At 33.3% G+C, this 24,133-nt stretch overlaps 1 protein-coding gene across 2 annotated transcripts in view; it reads left to right on the top strand.

The window, feature by feature from the left end:
* Positions 1–6,518: 6,518 nt before the first annotated feature.
* LOC148951314 (cytidine deaminase-like) overlaps positions 6,519–24,133 on the top strand; it is a 43,923-nt gene continuing 26,308 nt past the window's right edge. The window contains exon 1 of one of the 2 annotated variants that reach the window (XM_089090231.1): positions 6,519–6,570. In XM_089090231.1, the coding sequence (XP_088946357.1) occupies positions 6,555–6,570 (16 nt within the window). In that variant the 5' untranslated portion in view covers positions 6,519–6,554. Of the gene's footprint in view, positions 6,571–6,941; positions 6,998–24,133 lie in introns of those variants that run through there. The other variant, XM_089090232.1, reaches the window with a different exon arrangement.

Raw genomic sequence — 24,133 nt, 5'->3', positions numbered from 1 at the left:
TCAACTAGAAATAAGGAGCATCGTTAAAAACTAAGACGAATGTAAATTATCCCGTATATGAAGTGAGATACCCCCTCCGAAATATCTTGTTCTTTATGTTAGACTTTGACTTTTCATTCCCAATTAAATTAAAAAATAAGCATTTTCAACTAGAAATAAGGAGCATCGTTAAAAACTAAGACGAATGGAAATTATCCCGTATATGAAGTTAGCTACCCCCTCCGAAATACATTGTTCTTTATGTTAGAAATTGACTTTTCATTCCCAATTAAATTAAAAAATAAGCATTTTCAACTAGAAATAAGGAGCATCGTTAAAAAACTAAGACGAATGGAAATTATCCCTAATATGAAGTGAGCTACCCCCTCCGAAATACCTTGTTCTTTATGCTAGGCTTTGACTTTTCATTCCCAATTAAATTGAAAAATAAGCATTTTGAACTAGAAATAAGGAGCCTCGTTAAAAACTAAGACGAATTGAAATTATCCCGTATATGAAGTTAGCTACCCCCTCCGAAATACCTTGTTCTTTATGTTAGAATTTGACTTTTCATTCCCAATTAAATTAAAAAATAAGCGTTTTGAACTAGAAATAAGGAGCATCGTTAAAAACTAAGACGAATGGAAATTATCCCGTATATGAAGTTAGCTATCCCCTCCGAAATACCTTGTTCTTTATGTTAGAATTTGACTTTTCATTCAAAATTAAATTAAAAAATAATCATTTTCAACTAGAAATAATGAGCATAGTTAAAAACTATGACGAATGGAAAGTATCCCGTATATGAAGTTAGCTACACCCTCATAAATATCTTTTTCTTTATTTTATAATTTTAATTTTAATTCCAAATTAAATTAAAAAATAAGCATTTTCAACTAGAAATAAGGAGCATCGTTAAAAACTAAGACGAATGGAAATTATCCCGTATATGAAGTTAGCAACCCCCTCCGAAATACCTTGTTCTTTATGTTACAATTTGACTTTTTATTCCCAATTAAATTAAAAAATAAGCATTTTCAACTAGAAATAAGGAGCATCGTTAAAAACTAAGACGAATGGAAATTGTCCCGTATATGAAGTTAGCTACCCCCTCTGAAATATTTTTGAAGTTGTTTTCATGTAAAAATATCCTTCCCCTTTTCCACGGAAAATTCCCTCCTCAAGACAATTCTTAATTTCTGAACACACTTTTCAGACATTTCTTGTTAAAACTTTATTTTCAACTAATTCACCCGGTAAGAGATCCTTCTGCCATCACCCCACCACTTATATATTATAATGAACTCTTCGAAGAAGTAAAGCTATTCGTTATTACAATTCTTTTCTTGTCATCTACACCCCTCTTAGTATCAACTTCTTCGTATAGTATATAATTTCTGAGACCCCACTGGCTAATCATGATAAACAAAAAATCGCGAAGAAAGGAAACGAGGACAATTAACAGCCGGTGAAAAAATTGAAAAATTATGCAAATATTTCGGTCAAGACCTCCGCTTGACCGTCCTCAGTGCAGACTAAAACTGATAAAAATATAAAAACCAAACCTTAAAATAAAAACACGAAACTAAAATTGGACGACCCTTTCCTAGTAACGGTGAAAGGGTAACTGAATAAAAAACACAAGTCTAAATGTCATTTCAGAATTTCATTTTGCGTAAAGCACTTTTAAAGGCTGATCGCTTTCCAGTTTGATTGTTATCGGAGACTCTATTCGATTGCACAATATAACTGTGTGGATGTATGTAAAAACGATCAGAATTAATAATTTTGTCATAAATGGGACTTAGAAAAATTTCTCCAGTGTCTCTATTGAGAGCTACCTTTTGGTGAATGTGCTTTTTTATTTCAACTGCCTCCCTGAAAACTTGCGTGAGACCTTTAACGGGGGCAACGATAGAGGCCTCATCAAACAAAATGAAATGGTGTGGATTCTCGTACACATGTTGCGCCAAGGTGGAATCAAAAACCTCAGGCCTTTGGCGTAACCTCATTGCCTTGTCAATTGAGGACTTGTGCTCAGATAACCTCTCCCCCAATTGCTGTTGGGTTCTACCAACATAAAAACAGCCACAAGAACAAGGGATTCTATAAACACCACTACCCAGAATGGGGCTGGTTTTATCTTTGCCGTTGTTAAAAAAGTTCTGTTTAATATTTGAATTCTTAAAGGCGAAGTTAAGTTTATGTTTTTTAAGGATTCTTTTCAATTTGTCACTCAATTTTGGAATGCAGGGTAGAACAGTGAAAAGTTTCTTATCATCCACCAATGGGACGGTATCTGTTGGGGCTTGTGGACCTGATGCCCTCCCCTCTGCCTTTTTTCGTCTTCTGTCTATAATGGTCTCAAGTAATTTTATAGGGTAGCCATTGCAAAATAAAATGTCCTTAATATAGTTCAAGTCTGAGTCTATGTGAGGCTCTGAGCATATTCTTATTACTCGGTCAACCAAAGAAATAACAACTCCTCTTTTTATGCAGGGAGAGTGGTTGGAGGAAAAATACAAATACCTATCGTTATGCGTAGGCTTTCTATAAATAGAAAATTCAAGGCCAGGAGACTTATTGAAAATTAAAACATCTAGGAAAGGAAGTTTGTGGTTATGTTCTAGTTCTAAAGTGAACTGAAGGTTAGAGTCCAAAGTGTTTAGATGAGTTAAGAAGGAGCTAAGTGACTCTCCTCCGTGCTCCCACAGAGAAATAACATCATCGACAAACCTACCCCAGAAACTTTTATATTTTACAGCCAGTGAAAAAATTGAAAAATTATGCAAATATTTCGGTTAAGACCTCCGCTTGACCGTCCTCAGGGCAGAATAAAACTGATAAAAATATAAAAACCAAACCTTAAAATAAAAACACGAAACTAAAATTGGACGACCCTTTCCTAGTAACGGTGAAAGGGTAACTGAATAAAAAACACAAGTCTAAATGTCATTTCAGAATTTCATTTTGCGTAAAGCACTTTTAAAGGCTGATCGCTTTCCAGTTTGATTGTTATCGGAGACTCTATTCGATTGCACAATATAACTTTGTGGATGTATGTAAAAACGATCAGAATTAATAATTTTGTCATAAATGGGACTTAGAAAAATTTCTCCAGTGTCTCTATTGAGAGCTACCTTTTGGTGAATGTGCTTTTTTATTTCAACTGCCTCCCTGAAAACTTGCGTGAGACCGTTAACGGGGGCAACGATAGAGGCCTCATCAAACAAAATGAAATGGTATGGATTCTCGTACACATGTTGCGCCAAGGCGGAATCAAAAACCTCAGGCCTTTGGCGTAACCTCATTGCCTTGTCAATTGAGGACTTGTGCTCAGATAACCTCTCCCCCAATTGCTGTTGGGTTCTACCAACATAAAAACAGCCACAAGAACAAGGACTTTCACCAAAAGGTAGCTCTCAATAGAGACACTGGAGAAATTTTTCTAAGTCCCATTTATAACAAAATTATTAATTCTGATCGTTTTTACATACATCCACAAAGTTATATTGTGCAATCGAATAGAGTCTCCGATAACAATCAAACTGGAAAGCGATCAGCCTTTAAAAGTGCTTTACGCAAAATGAAATTCTGAAATGAAATTTAGACTTGTGTTTTTTATTCAGTTACCCTTTCACCGTTACTAGGAAAGGGTCGTCCAATTTTAGTTTCGTGTTTTTATTTTAAGGTTTGGTTTTTATATTTTTATCAGTTTTATTCTGCACTGAGGACGGTCAAGCGGAGGTCTTGACCGAAATATTTGCATAATTTTTCAATTTTTTCACTGGCTGTTAATTGTCCTCGTTTCCTTTCTTCGCGATTTTTTGTTTATCGTATAGTATAACATTAAACTATTTTAAATTGACAACACTGTCGAAACATCACTTGTGTATTATACAGTACTCCAATCACCCCATCTCCCCCAAAACACTTTTCAGCCAAATCTTGTTAAATTTTTTTATTTCTAAACTATTTTAACTTGACAACACATCGAAGTATTTGCAAATGCTAAACCCTTTTCTTTTTTTTCTCCACCTTAATAAGATCAACTTCGGAAATCCTATGTAAAGATACATTCATATCAAACTCTTGTTGGCTAAAGGCATTTACCCAGAACAAATCAGATACAACTCTTGATAGCACATGCTTAAAAAATGGAACTGTGGATAACACATGGGTGATTGACAGCTTTCCCTAAAAAACCATTCCTAAATACGCAATTTGACAATCTCTATTTTTCAATTAATTATGACCATACTCTCAAAACATGTTTGACCACCATTCCTAAATACGCAATTTGACAATCTCTAGTTTTCGATTTAAAAAAAAAAAAATGTGCACGTGAAGCTGAAGTGTAATTATAATGTGTAATTGATAACCAGTCTGGTAATCTGCCTTGGAAAGGTGCCATGGAATATTGAATTCCTATACGGGCATGCAAATAACATGGAGATTCCTATACGGGCATGCAAATAACATTGAGATTCCTATACGGGCATGCAAAGTATAACTTAGACCTCTACTCTTAGTTTAGTGGAACAAAAAAAAATGCCAAAATTTAAGAGAAGTACGATCAAAGACTTGTTTCGTTGAGTGTGCTTGTTAGTTGAAAAAAAAAATACATGCACCGTTTTAAAATTAGTCAAGCATGGTGTGTTGTTCGACAATGAATCTTTGTAGGCTATATCTATCTACGCTCCAAATAATCCCATCTGTCGATAAAATTAAATTAGGCACGACTACATCGCCAATAACGTACCCCGTTTGTAATTTACCGAGTTAAGCTATGTTTAACTTTCAGGCATAATCTATGACTGAAAAATCAAAGTAAACAGTTAAGGGGTAATTTCTTTAAACTCAAAAAGAGAGAAGTTTGGAACAGCAGGTTCCAATCTGTATGATAAATCTAGCATGTAGCATTAGAAGACGTTCTTTGGAAGATTTTAGTATTGACATACACTTCCTAAACCAACACCTCGCCGTTTTAATTCCTCGTTTGTTACAGTTCGTGGTAACGAGCTGTAAGTACGAAGCGCCTCGGCTCAATAGTAACTGAAACTCTAAAAAGTTGGATTTTGATATTAATGCATGTATCAAGAGTATCAATTTATTATGTTGATTCCAAATGTATAAAGTTTTATTAAGTTTACTGGTACCAATTAAAAGTTACGAGCCTGAGAAAATTTGCCTGATTGTTGAAATAGGGGAAAATGCCCCAAGATTCAAGTAATATTAATGGAAGTCACAACATCAGATTCAGCGTACCAGAGAACCCTTCTGTAGAAATTTCAAGCTCGTATATACAAAAATGTGGAATTTTGCCAGAAGAAAGATCACTGATGCGTGTTTGTTTTTTGTTGTTTTTTTTTTCTCCCAGGGGTGATCGTATCGAAATAACGGTCCTAGAAGACCGCCAGAGTCTTCTAGAGAATTATCTGTGGGCTATTTTCCGCGTGCTTTGATTTCCGGGAAAACATTTCAACGGAAGGGGGCATTTCCAGAGTGATTGAGAAACCGAATAGAAATTAATGTCTTTTTCAAATAAAAGTGTGCTAATGAGAATTTTTCAAGCTGAATCGTCCGCAAGAAATTTTACGGAGCGGGGATTTTCAGCGAAGATGGAACTGTCTGGAGGAAATTTGACGGGGAGGGGGGGGTGCACTTTACGTTGGATGAAACTTCCACGGAGGAGTTTCCCGTGAGGGGGGGGGATTATATTCCATGTGGGTGATCCAGACCAACCGGCATTATTTGAAAAATTATCAGAAATTAAATAAAAAAAATAAGCCTTTTTTTATTGAAAGCAAGGAGCAACATTAGAACTCAAAACGAACATAAATTATTTCGTATATGAAGTGTTCCCCTCTCCTCCATACCTTGCTCTTTACGCTAAAGTTTGGCTGTTTATCCCATTTTTCAATAAAGGCTATTGAAACACAGGGGGTGTTTAATTAGAATAGGAAGATTTTTTTAAAGTGATAACAGTTTTAGTGTAAAGAGCAAGGTATTGAGGAGGGGGCAACTCTTCATATACGGATTAATTTCTGTTCGTTTTGAGTTTTACTTTATTTAATATATAGTAAAGCATGAGGCTAATATCAAGGAAAAACGTATCATTCACAAGGGCGTATCCAGGATTTTGTTCGGAGTTATTTGGGGGGGGGGTACAAAAAAACTGAAAAACACATTAAAAATTTGTTTATATGCATTTTTATTACGTTTTTACGAGTCTGGCAAAAATTTCGGGGGTTGGGTTCATACCCGGCAACCCCCCTGGATATGGCCTTGTCATTTATATATCTTGACTCTTTTCTCAATACGTGTAACTGTGATATGTCTCAGACGTTACACAGAATTTAACAAGAGGTTAGTATTTTTTTTGTACAGCAGAATCTATAGAAACTTGTTGTAACATAATCATTTTCATCCAAGTGTTTTTGGATGTGTACATTTCTTCCTTGCGCGGTTCTATCACATCTTACGCATGGAATTGACAATTAGCGGCTGTTCCTCTTCTTCACGTTGTTTTGACAACCAGTTATGTTTATGTTATTGATCAAGCTCTAGGAACAATGGAAGATACCAAAGGTATTCTATGTATAATTCAACTCAATTAGGGCAATATGTTACGATAACGTACCATTTTTAGGTTTAAATAAACCTTTCTTACAACTTTTAGATCACTTTGGGGATCTAATTCAGAACACTAGGAGAATGTGGTAAAACCGTGATGAATTTAAAGGAAATTTTATAGAAAAAGCAAGAAAAACTGGTTTTAATTTATTAAAGCAGTGAATAAATAACAACAAAATAAACACTTAATAACTCCGAATAACTTGTGAAACTTGTGAAATTTAATTATGGGTTATGGGCCGGGTGTTAGGTGACCTTTATTGTTTTGCTCAAGTATAAATACAATCTTCATTCTTTGGTAGATTTCCATTGATTGTGAGGAGACGAATAGTACCCTTATAGACATTCGTTTTTGCCAGTGAATCGAAGTGTTATTTAAGATGTGAGTTTAAATCATATTTATTTATTTATATTTCTTTTCTTTTGTTTTTTTCTCTCTCTATTCGTGTGTTAGTTCTGTTGTATTTCGATGTATATTATTTTTTAAAGAATTTTTTTTGTTTTTCTCCTTTTCTTTCCGTTGAGAAAGTCTCCCGGACGTGGGGCCAAAATATTCGGAGTGTTTTTTAATTAAGTGGTTAATTTGTTTTTATCAATTCACTGCTTTAATAAAATTAAAACCCGTTTTTCTTGCTTAATTTTTCGTAAATGGAAAAGCAATGTGGTTTAAGAAATTATTTAAAGTTTATAGAAAAGGATCAAAAAGTGTGTGACACGGAAGTGAAGGAAGATGTGTTTTGCGAGGAAGAATTAGAAACATTACTAAAAGGATTAGATAGTAATAAGGCCCCAGGTGCTGATCGTGGAGTAAATGAATTTTTTAAATATGGTGGTTGTGAAGATAGAAATAAATTACTGAAGATCATGAATATGATTTTTGAAAAAGGGGAAGGTAAAGTGATAAAATTGAGTATGGTGATAATAGAGACATTAGCTTGGTTTCTGTAGGAATTGAATTACATAATATGATGATACTTTTTAGACCTAGAGATGATGTAGATAAAGCTATAAGAGAAGAACACTGTGGTTTTAGAAAGGGGAGAGAATGTGTCAACCACTCTTAGATTAATAATTAAGAAGTGCTTGGATCCTTAGACCCTTTTAGTTCTCAGTTTTATAGATTATGAACAAGAGTTTGATTCAGCCAAAAGAAGACCTTTAGCGAAAGTCCTATCCATGTATGGTATACCAGATAAACACATTAAAGGGATTAGTGTCATGCACGAGAATAACATTGTTGCAGTTAAGGTAGGAAATGAGGTTAGTAGCTGGTTTCGTATTAAATCGGGACAAACAACCAAAGCACGAAGAACAATAGGGAAATCTTTTTGCAAGACAGTGGAGATAATTTGAATGAATATTTTGGCCCTATGTCCAAGGGCCGTCCTCAGCAAGACAAAAATATATAAAAGAAAAAAGACTCACAACAGATTGAGACCAATAAAACAAAAAATTAAAAAAATTTCAAAGCAGTCCTAGCATCCTTACTTCAGCGAAGTTCAACCAGGACTGATAAAAAGTAAGGTAAAACAAGGCAATTCAATGAAATGTAAGAAAAATAATTTAAAAACATGTTCTTATTGCTACACGTTCTTAAGCAGGTAGATTCTCGGACTACCTGCTTTATGCCTAGGTCATTGCTAATAAGCGCAGATTCATCAAAAAGTATATTTTGGCTAGGGTTTTCAAAAATATGGCTGCCTAATGCAGGATCAAATGAAACATATATATATATATATATATATATATATATATATATATATATATGTGTGTGTGTGTGTGTGTCCCCCCCCCCCCCCCCCATATATATATATATATATATATATATATATATATATATATATATATATATATATATATATATATATATATATATATATATATATATATATATATATATATATATATATATATATATATATATATATATATATATATATATATATATATATATATATATATATATATATATATATATATATATATATATATATATATATATATATATATATATATATTAAATTTTACTTAAAAATTTTGGAACTTTTCTAGAAAGCGGAAAGTGTGTGAAAATTGAAGTTTCGTTAATGCTAATGAAATAAAACAAAATAGGATGAAAATATAATAGTTTATGAACAAAATCAGGCTATTTATTTGCACATTAGGGGGGGGGGGGTAAATCACAGCATATATTAAACGTAACCTAACCTAAGCTAGGTACCTTTTAGTCCCCCTAAACTCCCAAAAAATAAAGGGTACTATCCCAAATGCAGGCCTCTTCTAAAAGTCAAGTTTGGTTGATGCAAATGAAATAATAAAATAGGATGACTATATAATAGTTTAGAAACAAATTTGGGCTATATATTTGCTCATTAGGGGGGTGGGGTGGGGGGCAAAGCATTGCATATATTAAATATGTAACCTAGGTACCTTTTTCCCCATCTAAACTCCAAAAAACTACAGTTTAATATCGTATACGCAATTAAAACCACGCTAGACAAAGTAATTCTCTCGGCGGTATCTTGAATCATCTTGTAGAAACGGGTTTTTTCAAAGCGTCTCTGCCGTTTGACTGTAGCATCTCTTGTTGGACTTCTTTAGAGAGGCCCGCAAAATGGGATTGTACCAAATAAAGTTTAAATATAGTTCGTGCAGTGAGAAACCTTTTGTAATGCCTATCTGTATACAGCGTCCCATATAAGTACCTGGTAATCTGTATCAGTTTTCGCAATAGTCTTACCGCTTTCTACAAAAGTACCAAAATTTAATATATACAGTGGGTCCCACAAGCAAAAACTTCCAATCAGGCCCCACGTACAGTCGATCCGGGCCTGGTCTTGGCTATGTGCACTTCTCTAACTTATATTAAACTACAAAAAATAAGATTTTAATAACTCCATTGCCAAAATAAAGGAAGTAGCTTTTCTTCCGAAGTTTTACAGAAAGATCAGATCAATGGACGCCTGAAATGCTTCGAACAGCCTGCGAAAAGCAATACAGGAAAATATCGAACTTAAAGGAACAGAGACGTACCTTACTCTTTTTTGCTTCGCTAGTCGTCGAGAACCTGGTTATCTGATGAGAAGCAAACTTGTGAAAACTAGACTTTAGAAAAAGAGAGACTAAGCATAGAAAGACAAGGCTGTTACAATGGCATCCAAATCAGCTGTTAACATAGATGATGAACTGGTTCATGTATATCAAGGGCTTCTGTTCCAGTGCTTAGCTACGGTGGCGAACCGGGAAGAATTCGATCTTCGAGACCTTTTGTCGTATAAGCGTTGTACGTATCCCCCATCCCTTTTTGGATCCTATGAAGTTCTGCGTCCTGCCAACAAACCATCTCTGTCAAACGCAATTCGAAAGGCGTCAGGGGACCATTCGGATGAGCGCTTAGACTCGTGCCACTATGTCGTTGACGGTGGCTGGCTGCTCCAGAAATTGACTTGGCAACCCAACTCTACATTTGACTTCATTTGCGAAAGTTACGTCAAGTATGTCACCACTAGATTTGAAAAAGCTTCGGTAGTTTTTGATGGATATGACAATGGTTTTTTCGACGAAAGGTATGGCTCAGCTCAAACGTTCCAGGGTTCCACGCCCAGTGGTAGAATTCACTGGTACAACAAAGTTAACAAGAAAGAAGGAAGAGTTCTTTCAAAACTGCACAAAAGAGCAGCGGATAATTCTAGCAGTAGGAGAAAATTGTCCTCAGCAGGTTGTTTGTTACAACATACCTTTACTGACACAGATATCCTGATTGCAACCACAACCATTCATAATGCAAGAACTCAGTTGACGTGTCTCATCGGCAACGACACTGACCTCCTTATCCTTCGCCTCTATCATGCACTGCCACCCACAAAGGCCAGTATTTCAGATCCGAGACGAAAGCTTTAAAAGAACATAAGCTATGGAATATTTGCTCCATAAAAGAAAAACTAAGGGACATGTGTGGTGCAGTTCTATTTATGCACGCGTTCCTAGGCTGTGAGACCACTTCGAGATTACAAGGAATTGGTAAATCTGTCGGACTGTCATTGTACCGGTCCGATCTGTCTTTCCGTGAGGCCGCTAAGGTCTTTGTGGACTCGAAGGCAACGAAACATGAGCTCATTGTAGCTGGTGAACAAGCTCTTTTGAGAATTTATAAAGGAAAGGCTGAAGAAACTCTCGTGTCCTTGAGACATCGTCTGTTCTTGGCCAAGCTCGCTTCCTCTTCCGCATTTGTCTACCCTGATCAGATGCCTCCCACACCCTCAGCTGCGAAGTTCCATTCTTCTCGCTTGTATTTGCAGGTAATGGAATGGAAAAGCGAGGCTGCTGATAGTTATATCTTAGTAATGACGGAGAAGAAACCAGCTCCTCAAAGTCTTCTTCAAATTATCCGCTGCAAATGCAAATCAGGCTGTGATACGGCCAGATGCACTTGCCGTAAGAATGGCATGCCCTGCACACTTGCTTGCGGAGAGTGCATGGGAACAAGCTGTAATAACTCTGAACCAACATCTCTAGAGAAGAAGAATTTTAGTGTTTTGTAATAACGGTGGTTGTGCTCTTTTGTAGTGCTCATTAATGAAATGATGATTCTCAATATTATGTGATCTAAAAATGATGATTATCGAAACTGTGATTTATATATAGACGTGTTAATATTTTTGTTTTCCAACTGTAAAAGATGCCGATAATAAGAATGATTTTTCAAGTTTCTATGAGTCTATGCCTATAGTTTCACTTTTTCTGCAGTCTGGTCTTCACGCGGTTGATTCTCATTGGATAACCAGGTTTCCAACGATTAGCGAAGCAACAAAGAGTGGGGTACTTCTCTGCTACTTTAAATTGCCGTTCGAGATTTTCCTGTGTTGCTGTTTGAAGTATTTCAGTTTTCCATAGATCTGTTCTTTCTAACACTTCGGAAGAAAAGCTATTTCCTTTATTTTTGCGATGGAGTTATTAAAATCTTATTTATAGTTTAATATAAGTTACAGACGTGTTACAATAAAAGTAACATCATTTCCGGTTTCAGCTAGTTGATTTATACCAGAATCGAGTCCCCGTACGTACAGAAATAACAAAAATCGAAAAAAAATTTCACCCATTTCACCCCCTTTAAGCAGCCCCAGAAGATTTTCTCGGAGGGCGATTTTCTCGGATTTTGGACATGTTGTTCGGCGATTTTTTTTAGCATTTTAGTGTAAAAATAGCTTCCTAATTGCCAAAAAAGAAAAAAACGATTTTTTTTGTCCCTTCCACCCCCTTTAAGCAGCTGTAAGTAGTAATCTAAGTTATACTTCTACGACTTTATGTTCCTTCCGGTTTTGTTGGTAGGTATTTCTATTCTACAGGGGCATTACACCCTTTCAAAGAGAGTGAGTATCCTCTCACATAGCCTTATACTTCTATGGCCCCTCCATACCAAACAGGTTTTTCTGGTAGGTATTCTATTCTAGAGGTCATTACATCTTTGCCAAGAGATTTACGCAATTAATTAAACCTGTATTATAAAACCAGCGCGTCTTGTTTCGAGTTTTAACGGAAAAGTTTTTGAAAAGCAGACAGTTTTTTTTTCTTGTTTAGCATTTGCAAAAAAGGGGTTATTAGTGAGTGGAAAATTTTTTCATGCTTTTACAATCGGAGATGTTTGATTAACCTTTGCAAAAAAAGGGGTAATGGGATTTGTGAATTGGAGGAGATGCCATGATTATGTACTGTATAATACACAAGTGATGTTTTGGAGCGTATTGTCAATTTAACGAGAAATGACTGAAAAGTGTTTTGAGGGAGATGGGTTGCTTGGAGGGTTGAGTTGCATGAGAGTTCAGTTATAGGGGGTACATTTACACGGGGGTTTTGGTTATACAGTGGTTCAGTTACAAGGGGGTTCAGTTGTACGGGGGTTGAGTTAAATGGGGATTGAGTTCCACGAGAGTAGTGCTTTGTCGTGGTTTAGCTTGTCACAGTTTTAAAAGAGCTTTACGGGGATTGAGAGACTCAGTTGCCGGATTCCGTGTGGTTTTTCTTTACTTGGGGGTCATTAAAAACGAAATTGTTGTGTTAAATAAGTAGTTTTTGTATCTTTTAAAAGAGCTTTACGGGGTTTGAGAGACTCAGTTGCCTAATTCCGTGTGGTTTTTATTTACTTGGTTGTCAATAAAAACTAAATTTTTGTGTTAAATAAGTAGTTTTTGTATCTTTTAAAAGAGCTTTACGGGGATTGAGAGACTCAGTTGCCGGATTCCGTGTGGTTTTTGTTTACTTGGTGGTCATTAAAAACGAAATTTTTGTGTTAAATAAGTAGTTTTTGTATCTTTTAAAAGAGCTTTAAGGGGTTTGAGAGACTCAGTTGCCTGATTCCGTGTAGTTTTTCTTTACTTGGTGGTCATTCGTTGTATCTTTTAAAAGAGCTTTACTTGGTGGTCATTAAAAACGAAATTTTTGTGTTAAATAAGTAGTTTTTGTATCTTTTAAAAGAGCTTTAATGGGTTTGAGAGACTCAGGATTCCGTGTGGTTTTTCTTTACTTTGTGGTAATTAAAAACTAAATTTTTGTGTTAAATCAGTAGTTTTTGTATCTTTTAAAAGAGCTTTAAGGGGTTTGAGAGACTCAGTTGCCTGTTTCCGTGTGGTTTTTCTTTACTTGGTGGTCATTAAAAAAGAAATTTTTGTGTTAAATAAGTAGTTTTTGTATCTTTTAAAAGAGCTTTAATTGGATTGAGAGACTCAGTTGCCTTATTCCGTTTAGTTTTTCTTTACTTGACGGTCAGTAAAAATAAAATTTTTGTGTTAAATAAGTAGTTTTGTATCTTTTAAAAGAGCTTTACGGGGTTTGAGAGACTCAGTTTCCGGGTTCAGAGTGGTTTTTATTTACTTTTTGGTAATTAAAAACTAAATTTTTGCGTTAAATAAGTAGTTTTTGTATCTTTTAAAAGAGCTTTACGGAGATTGAGAGACTCAGTTGCCGGATTCCGTGTGGTTTTTCTTTACTTGGTTGTCATTAAAAAAGAAATTTTTGTGTTAAATAAGTAGTTTTTGTATCTTTTAAAAGAGCTTTAAGGGGTTTGAGAGACTCAGTTGCCTGATTCCGTGTGGTTTTTCTTTACTTGGTGGTCATTAAAAACAAAATTTTTGTGTTAAATAAGTAGTTTTTGTATCTTTTAAAAGAGATTTACTGGGATTGAGAGACTCAGTTGCCTGATTCCGTGTGGTTTTTCTTTACTTTGTGGTAAGTAAAATCCAATTGTTTGTGTTAAATTTGTAGTGTGTGTATCTTTTAATAGAGCTTTTAGGGGTTTGAGAGACTCAGTTGCCTGATTCTGAGTAGTTTTTCTTTACTTGGTGGTCATTAAAAACTAAATTTTTGTGTTAATTCAGTAGTTTTTGTATCTTTTAAAAGAGCTTTAAGGGGTTTGAGAGACTCAGTTGCCTGAGTCCGTGTTGTTTTTGTTTACTTGGTGGTAAATAAAAACTATATTTTTGTTTTAAATAAGTAGTTTTTGTATATTTTAAAAGAGCTTTACGGGGATTGAGAGACTCAGTTGCCGGATTCCTTGTGGTTTTTCTTTACTTGGTGGTCATTAAAAACGAAATTTTTGTGTTAAATCAGTAGTTTTTGTATCTTTTAATAGAGCTTTACAGGGTTCGAGAGACTCAGTTGCCGGATTGCGTGTGGTTTTTCTTTACTTGGTGGTCATTAAAAACGAAATTTTTGTGTTCAATAAGTAGTTTTTGTATCTTTTAAAAGAGCTTTAGGGGGATTGAGAGACTCAGTTACCTGATTCCGTGTGGTTTTTCTTTACTTGGTGGTCATTAAAAACGAAATTTTTGTCTTAAATCAATAGTTTTTGTATCTTTTAAAAGAGCTTTACGGGGATTGAGAGACTCAGTTGCCAAATTCCGTGTGGTTTTTCTTTACTTGGTGTTTATTAAAAACGAAATTTTTGTTGTAAATAAGTAGTTTTTGTATCTTTTAAAAGAGCTTTACGGGGATTGAGAGACTCAGTTGCCTGATTCCGTGTGGTGTTTCTTTACTTGGTGGTGATTAAAAATTAAATTTTTGTGTTAAATAAGTAGTTTTTGTATCTTTTAAAAGAGCTTTTAGGGGTTTGAGAGACTCTGTTGCCTGATTCCGTGTGGTTTTTCTTTACTTGGTGGTCATTAAAAACGAAATTTTTATGTTAAATAAGTAGTTTTTGTATCTTTTAAAAGAGCTTTACTGGGATTGAGATACTCAGTTGCCTGATTCCGTGTGGTTTTTCTTTACTTGGTGGTCATTAAAAACGAAATTTTTGTGTTAAATAAGTAGTTTTTGTATATTTTAAAAGAGCTTTAATCAAAATTAAATTGCATTTACTACTTTTCATTTAAACTAATGCAGTTTCTATAAAAAATTTGAAATTATTTCGTTTAAACTTCTATAAAGTTAAGTTAACATGTTTATCTCCAATCCCCACTCAAGAATTTTGATCTGTAAGATCTGAGAAAAACTGGTTTGTAATTGCATTCAGCATATGTGATAGAATTGACTATGGTACGAAAAGAGCTCATAAAACTGCAGTTTCTATAAAAAAGGCTGAATTACAAAATCAAAATTAAATTGTATTTACTTCTTTTCATTTAAACTAATGCAGTTTCTATAAAAAATTTGAAATTATTTCGTTTAAACTTCTATAAAGTTAAGTTAACATGTTACCAAATTCCACATTATTGCACAGAAATATCAAAATTGTTAGTGGTATTGTTACAATTGTTACCATGTAGAACTACAGAATGATTTAAAACTGTATTAAAAGTTCAGAAACACATCTATACTATTTGTTAACAATAGCAGAAACACATTTACCTTCTTTCGAATTATTTTAATTTAGATACTTGTTCAATATCTGCAACCCCACTCAAGAATTTTGATCTGTAAGATCTGAGAAAAACCGGTTTGTAATTGCATTCAGTATATGCGATAGAATTGACTATGGTACGAAAAGAGCTCGTAAAAATGCAGTTTCTATAAAAAAGGCTGAATTACAAAATCAAAATTAAATTGCATTTACTACTTTTCATTTAAACTAATGCAGTTTCTATAAGAAATTCGAAATTATTTCGTTTAAACTTCTATAAAGTTAAGTTAACATGTTACCAAATTCCACATTATTGCACAGAAATATCAAAATTGTTAGTGGTATTGTTACAATTGTTACCATGTAGAACTACAGAATGATTTAAAACTGTATTAAAAGTTCAGAAACATATCTATACTATTTGCTAACAATAGCAGAAACACATTTACCTTCTTTCGAATTATTTTAATGTAGGTACTTTTTCAATATATCCAATCCACACTCAAGAATTTTGATCTGTAAGATCTGAGAAAAACCGGTTTGTAATTGCATTCAGCATATGTGATAGAATTGACTATGGTACGAAAAGAGCTCATAAAACTGCGGTTTCTATAAAAAAGGCTGAATTACAAAATCAAAATTAAATTGCATTTACTACTTTTCATTTAAACTAATGCTATTTCTATAAAAAATTTGAAATTATTTCGTTTAAACTTCTATAAAGTTAAGTTAACATGTTACCAAATTCCACATTATTGCACAGAAATATCAAAATCGTAGGTTAGAAAAGCACAGGCTATTTTTTTATTGCATTCAGCATATGCGATAGAATTGATTTTCGACGTATTAAAAAAAAAACAATTCAAATTGAATAATCTGGTAGATGGATAGAACTAGATCTTAACTAACAATTGTTAGTGATAATGTTACAATTTTTACCATGTAAAACCACAGAATGATTTAAAACTGTATTAAAAGTTCAGAAACACATCTATACTATTTGATAACAATAGCAGAAACACATTTACCTCCTATCGAATTATTTTAATTTAGGTACTTGTTCAATATCTCCAACCCCATTCAAGAATTTTGATCTGTAAGATCTGAGAAAAATCGGTTGTAATTTCATTCAGCATATGCAATAGACTTGACTATGATACAAAAAGAGCCAGTAAAACTGCAGTTTCTATAAAAAAGGTTGAATTACAAAATCAAAATTAAATTGCATTTACCACTTTTCATTTAAACTAATGCAGTTTCTATAAAAAATTTGATATTATTTCGTTTAAACTTCTATAAAGTTAAGTTAACATGTTACCAAATTCCACATTATTGCACCGAAATATCAAAATCGTAGGTTAGAAAAGCACAGGCTATTTTTTTATTGCATTCAGCATATGCGATAGAATTGACTATGATACGAAAAAAGCGGAAACTATCTCTTAAAAAAAAAATTGCTCGCCAAGTTTGGCGAAGTAAATTCTTCTATTCGTGTTCCACTTCATGCTTCAAATTGTAAGAAGGAACTGAATATACATTATACTGTTTTTAAGGGATTTTATACGTATCTTGGATTAAGTCTCTTCTTAACATTATTCTGCAATAACGCTACATCTTGGGGATTAAAAGAGTCAAATTTCACCTTAAAACGCTAACATATCTGATCAAGTAATTTAAGTCTTAGGATCAATTTCGTAGGAAACACTCGATACCCTTAAGATGTCTGATTCAAATTATTAAACCTATGGAAATTCTTGATTATGTAATTCAGTCACTTTTACATCAGGTTAAGTGGCGCGCCACTTAACCTGATGTAAGTTAACCTAGAAATCTTAGGTAACTTAACCTAATCTAACCTAACCTGACCTTGGTGGTGAGGGTCCTACCCGTGTCAGGCTTTCGGTCCCGTGGCCCCGGGGTTGGGGGGTCACCTTGAAATGTCAGGTAACCTAACCTTGGTGGTGGGGGTCCCACCCGTGGTAGGCTTTCAGTCCCCGTGGCCCCCGGGGGTGGGGGGGGGCACCCACAAATGTTAGGTAACCTAACCTTGGTGGTGGGGGTCCCACCCGTGGTTTTTTTTTTTATTTAATCCACTACAGCTTTTATTCTTCGTGATTTTTGTATTAACCAGGAGTTTTGTAACAGCATGCGAGTAAGCTATTAATTGGCTTTTAGAGTTTTGGTTACTATTGAGCCGTGTCGCTCCTTACTTACAGTTCGAATCAAAGGTAAATCTAGACCAGAATTTGGTAAGAAAAATGTTCAGTTTCTGTAAAAATGAAATCTAGACCCGAATTTGGTAACAAAAAATGTACAGTTTCTGTAAAAGTGACTGAATTACATAATCAAGAATTTCCATAGGTTTAATAATTTGAATCAGACATCTTAAGGGTATCGAGTGTTTCCTACGAAATTGATCCTAAGACTTAAATTACTTGATCAGATATGTTAGCGTTTTAAGGTGAAATTTGACTCTTTTAATCCCCAAGATGTAGCGTTAGTGCAGAATAATGTTAAGAAGAGACTTAATCCAAGATACGTATAAAATCCCTTAAAAACAGTATGATGTATATTCAGTTCCTTCTTACAATTTGAAGCATGAAGTGGAACACGAATAGAAGAATTTACTTCGCCAAACTTGGTGAGCAATTTTTTTTTTTTAAGAGATAGTTTCCGCTCTTTTCGTACCATAGTCAATTCTATCGCATATGCTGAATGCAATAAGAAAATAGCCTGTGCTTTTCTAACCTACGATTTTGATATTTCGGTGCAATAATGTGGAATTTGGTAACATGTTAACTTAACTTTATAGAAGTTTAAACGAAATAATTTCAAATTTTGTATAGAAACTGCATTAGTTTAAATGAAAAGTAGTAAATGCAATTTAATTTTGATTTTGTAATTCAGCCTTTTTTATAGAAACTGCAGTTTTACAAGCTCTTTTCGTACCATAGTCAATTCTATCGCATATGCTGAATGCAATTACAAACCGGTTTTTCTCAGATCTTACAGATCAAAATTCTTGAGTGGGGTTGGAGATATTCAACAAGTACCTAAATTAAAATAATTCGAAAGAAGGTAAATGTGTTTCTGCTATTGTTAGCAAATAGTATAGATGTGTTTCTGAACTTTTAATACAGTTTTAAATCATTCTGTAGTTCTACATGGTAACAATTGTAACAATACCACTAACAATTGTTAGTTAACATCTAGTTCTATCCATCTACCAGATTATTCAATTTGAATTGTTTTTTTTTAAATACGTCGAAAATCAATTCTATTGTATATGCTGAATACAATAAAAAAATAGCCTGTGCTTTTCTAACCTACGATTTTGATATTTCTGTGCAATAATGTGGAATTTGGTAGCATGTTAACTTAACTTTATAGAAGTTTAAACGAAATAATTTCAAATTTTTTATAGAAATTGCATTACTTTAAATGAAAAGCAGTAAATGCAATTTAATTTTCATTTTATAATTCAGCCTTTTTTTTATAGAAACTGCAGTTTTACGAGCTCTTTTCCTACCATAGTCAATTCTATCGCATATGCTGAATGCAATTACAAACCGGTTTTTCTCAGATCTTACAGATCAAAATTCTTGAGTGGGGATTGGAGATATTGAACAAGTACCTATATTAAAATAATTCGAAAGAAGGTAAATGTGTTTCTGCTATTGTTAGCAAATAGTATAGATATGTTTCTGAACTTTTAATACAATTTTAAATCATTCTGTAGTTCTACATGGTAACAATTGTAACAATACCACTAACAATTTTGATATTTCTGTGCAATAATGTGGAATTTGGTAACATGTTAACTTAACTTTATAGAAGTTTAAACGAAATAATTTCAAATTTCTTATAGAAACTGCATTAGTTTAAATGAAAAGTAGTAAATGCAATTTAATTTTGATTTTGTAATTCTGCCTTTTTTATAGAAACTGCAGTTTAACGAGCTCTTTTCGTACCATAGTCAATTCTATCGCATATGCTGAATGCAATTACAAACCGGTTTTTCTCAGATCTTACAGATCATTATTCTTGAGTGGGGATTGGAGATATTGAACAAGTATCTAAATTAAAATAATTCGAAAGAAGGTAAATGTGTTTCTGCTATTGTTAGCAAATAGTATAGATGTGTTTCTGAACTTTTAATACAGTTTTAAATCATTCTGTAGTTCTACATGGTAACAATTGTAACAATACCACTAACAATTTTGATATTTCTGTGCAATAATGTGGAATTTGGTAATATGTTAACTTAACTTTATAGAAGTTTAAACGAAATAATTTCAGATTTCGTATAGAAACTGCATTAGTTTAAATGAAAAGTAGTAAATGCAATTTAATTTTGATTTTGTAATTCAGCCTTTTTTATAGAAACTGCAGTTTTACGAGCTCTTTTCGTACCATAGTCAATTCTATCGCATATGCTGAATGCAATTACAAACCGGTTTTTCTCAGATCTTACAGATCAAAATTCTTGAGTGGGGTTGGAGATATTGAACAAGTACCTAAATTAAAATAATTTGAAAGAAGGTAAATGTGTTTCTGCTATTGTTAGAAAATAGTATAGATATGTTTCTGAACTTTTAATAAAGTTTTAAATCATTCTGTAGTTCTACATTGTAACAATTGTAACAATACCACTAACAATTGTTAGTTAAGATCTAGTTCTATCCATCTACCAGATTATTCAATTTGAATTGTTTTTTTTAAATACGTCGAAAATCAATTCTATTGCATATGCTGAATGCAATAAAAAAATAGCCTGTGCTTTTCTAACCTACGAGTTTGATATTTCTGTGCAATAATGTGGAATTTTGTAACATGTTAAATTAACTTTATAGAAGTTTAAACGAAATAATTTCAAATTTTTTATAGAAACTGCATTAGTTTAAATGAAAAGTAGTAAATGCAATTTAATTTTGATTTTGTAATTCAGCCTATTTTATAGAAACTGCAGTTTTACGAGTTCTTTTCGTACAATAGTCAATTCTATCGCATATGCTGAATTCAATTACAAACCGGTTTTTCTCAGATCTTACAGATCAAAATTCTTGAGTGGGGATTGGAGATAAACATGTTAACTTAACTTTATAGAAGTTTAAACGAAATAATTTCAAATTTTTTATAGAAACTGCATTAGTTTAAATGAAAAATAGTAAATGCAATTTAATTTTGATTAAAGCTATTTTAAAAGATACAAAAACTACTTATTTAACAAAAAAATTTTATTTTTAATGACCACCAAGTAAAGAAAAACCACACGGAATCCGGCAACTGAGTATCTCAATCCCCGTAAAGCTCTTTTAAAAGATACAAAAACTACTTATTTAACACAAAAATTTCGTTTTTAATGACCACAAAGTAAAGAAAAACCACACGGAATCAGTCAACTGAGTCTCTCAAACCCCTTAAAGCTCTTTTAAAAGATACAAAATCTAATTATTTAACACAATAATTTCTTTTTTACTGACAACCAATTAAAGAAAAAGCATCCGGAATCAGGCAACTGGGTCTGTCAATCCCTTCAAAGCTCTTTTAAAAGATACAACAACTACTTATTTACAACTAAAATCTCAATTTTAATGAACACCAAGTAAAAAAAAACCACACGGAATCAGGCAACTGAGTCTCTCAAACCCCGTAAAGCTCTTTTAAAAGATACAAAAACTACTTATTTAACACAAAAATTTCGTTTTTAATTTCCCCCAAGTAAAGAAAAACCACACGGAATCCGGCAACTGAGTCTCTCAGTCCCCGTAAAGCTCTTTTAAAATATAAAAAAAATAATAATATACCAAGAAATTTAAGATTTTAATTACAACATCTTAACTAAAATAAACTTGTAATAATTCAACTTATTATCTAAATCCCCTGAAATCTATTTTAAAATATAAAAAAACGACTTATATAAAACTAAATTTTCTTTTTTAATGACCACCAAGTAAACGAAAAACACACGGAATAAGGCAACTGATTCTCTCAATCCCCGTAAAGATCTTTTAAAAGATACAAAAACTACTTATTTAACAAAAAAATTTCTTTTTTAACGACCACCAAGTAAAGAAAAATCACACGGAATTTGGCAACAGAGTCTCTCAAACCCCGTACAGCTCTTTTAAAAGATACAAAAACTACTTAATTAACACAATAAATTCGATTTTAATGACCACCAAGAAAAGAAAAACCACACGGAATACGGCAACTGAGTCTCTCAATCCCCGTAAAGCTCTTTTAAAAGATACAAAAACTACTTATTTAACACAAAAATTTCGTTTTTAATGACCACCAATTAAAGAAAAACCACTCGGAATTTGGAAACTGAGTATATCAATTAACTTAAATATATTTTAAAAGATAAAAAAAATAATTAATTAAAACAAAAATTTCATTTTTAAAGACCACCAAGTAAAGAAAAAACACACGGAATCAGGCAACTGAGTCTCTCAAACCCCGTGAAGCTCTTTTAAAAGATACAAAAACTACTTATTTAACACAAAAATTTCGTTTTTAATGACAAACAAGTAAAGTAAATAGACACGGAATCAGGAAACTGAGTCTCTCAATCACCTTAAAGCTATTTTAAAAGATACAAAAACTACTTATTTAACACAAAAATTTAGTTTTTAATGACCACAAAGTAAAGAAAACCACATGGAATCAGGCAAATGTGTCTCTCAAACCCCTTAAAGCTCTTTTAAAAGATACAAAAACTACTTATTTAACATAAAAATTTAATTTTTAATGACCACAAAGTAAAGAAAAACCACACGGAATCTGGCAACTGAGTCTCTCAAACCCCGTAAAGCTCTTTTAAAAGATACAAAAACTACTTATTTAACACAAAAATTTTGTTTTTAATGACCACCAAGTAAAGAAAAACCACACGGAATCAGGCAACTGAGTCTCTCAGACCCCTTAAAGCTCTTTTAAAAGATACAAAAACTACTTATTTAACACAAAAATTTCGTTTTTAATGACCACCTAGTAAAGAAAAACCACACGGACTCAGGCAACTGAGACACACAAACCCTGAAATGCTCTTTTAAAAGATAAAAAAACTAATTATTTAACAAAAAATTTTCTTTTTTATTGACAACCAAGTAAACAAAACCACACGGAATCAGGCAACTGAGTCTCTCAAACCCCGTAAAGCTCTTTTAAAAGATACAAAAACTACTTATTTAACACAAAAATTTCGTTTTTAATGACCACCAAGTAAAGAAAAACCACATGGAATCAGGCAACTGAGTCTCTCAAACCCCTGTAAAGCTCTTTTAAAAGATACAAAAACTACTTATTTAACACAAAAATTTCGTTTTTAATGACCACCAAGTAAAGGAAAATGACCACCAAGTAAAGAAAAACCACAAGGAATCAGGCAACTGAGTCTCTCAAACACCTTAAAGCTCTATTAAAAGATACAAAAACTCCTTATTTAACACAAAAATTTCATTTTTAATGACCACCAAGTAAAGAAAAACCACATGGAATCCGGCAACTGAGTCTCTCAATCCCCGTAAAGCTCTTTTAAAATATAAAAAATCTACTTATTAAAAAAAAAAATTTCTATTTTTATGAACACCCAGTAAAGAAAAACCACACTGAATCAGGCAACTGAGTCTCTCAAACCCCGTAAACCTCTTTTAAAAGATACAAAAACTACTTATTCAACACAAAACTTTCATTTTTAATGACCACCAAGTAAAGAAAAACCACACGGAATCTGGCAACTGAGTCTCAATCCCCGTAAAGCTCTTTTAAAAGATACAAAAACTACTTATTTAACACAAAAATTTCGTTTTTAATGACCACCAAGTAAAGAAAAACCACACGGAATCCGGCAACTGAGTCTCTCAATCCCCGTAAAGCTCTTTTAAAACTGTGACAAGCTAAACCACGACAAAGCCCTACTCTCGTGGAACTCAATCCCCATTTAACTCAACCCCCATGCAACTGATCCCCCTTGTAACTGAACCCCTGTATAACCGAAACCCCCGTGTAACTGTACCCCCTTTAACTGAACTCGCATGCAACTCAACCCTCCATGCAACCCATCTCCCTCAAAAAACTTTTCAGTCATTTCTCGTTAAATTGACAATACGCTCCAAAACATCACTTGTGTATTATACAGTACATAATCATGGCATCTCCTCCAATTCACAAATCCCATTACCCCTTTTTTTGCAAAGGTTAATCAAACATCTTCGATTGTAAAAGCATTAAAAAAATTTCCACTCATTAATTACCCCTTTTTTGCAAATGCTAAACAAGAAAAAAAAACTGTCTGCTTTTCAAAAACTTGTCCGTTAAAACTCGAAACAAGACGCGCTGGTTTTATAATACAGGTTTAATTAATTGCGTAAATCTCTTGGCAAAGATGTAATGACCTCTAGAATAGAATACCTACCAGAAAAACCTGTTTGGTACGGAGGGGCCATAGAAGTATAAGGCTATGTGAGAGGATACTCACTCTCTTTGAAAGGGTGTAATGCCCCTGTAGAATAGAATTACCTACCAGAAAAACCGGAAGGAACATAAAGTCGTAGAAGTATAACTTAGATTACTACTGCTGTAGAAGATTTTTCCGACGGGCAATCTTAGCAGATTTCATATATGTTGTTCAGCGATTTTTTTTTTGGAGTATTTTAGTTTAAGAAAAGCTTCCTAAATGTCAAA

Source organism: Artemia sp. Qi Xiang Cuo, chromosome 6 (genome assembly GCF_049724085.1).
Source record: "Artemia sp. Qi Xiang Cuo chromosome 6, ASM4972408v1, whole genome shotgun sequence".
Taxonomy (NCBI): Eukaryota; Metazoa; Arthropoda; class Branchiopoda; order Anostraca; family Artemiidae; genus Artemia; species Artemia sp. Qi Xiang Cuo.
This window is presented reverse-complemented; position numbering and strand designations above follow the sequence as displayed.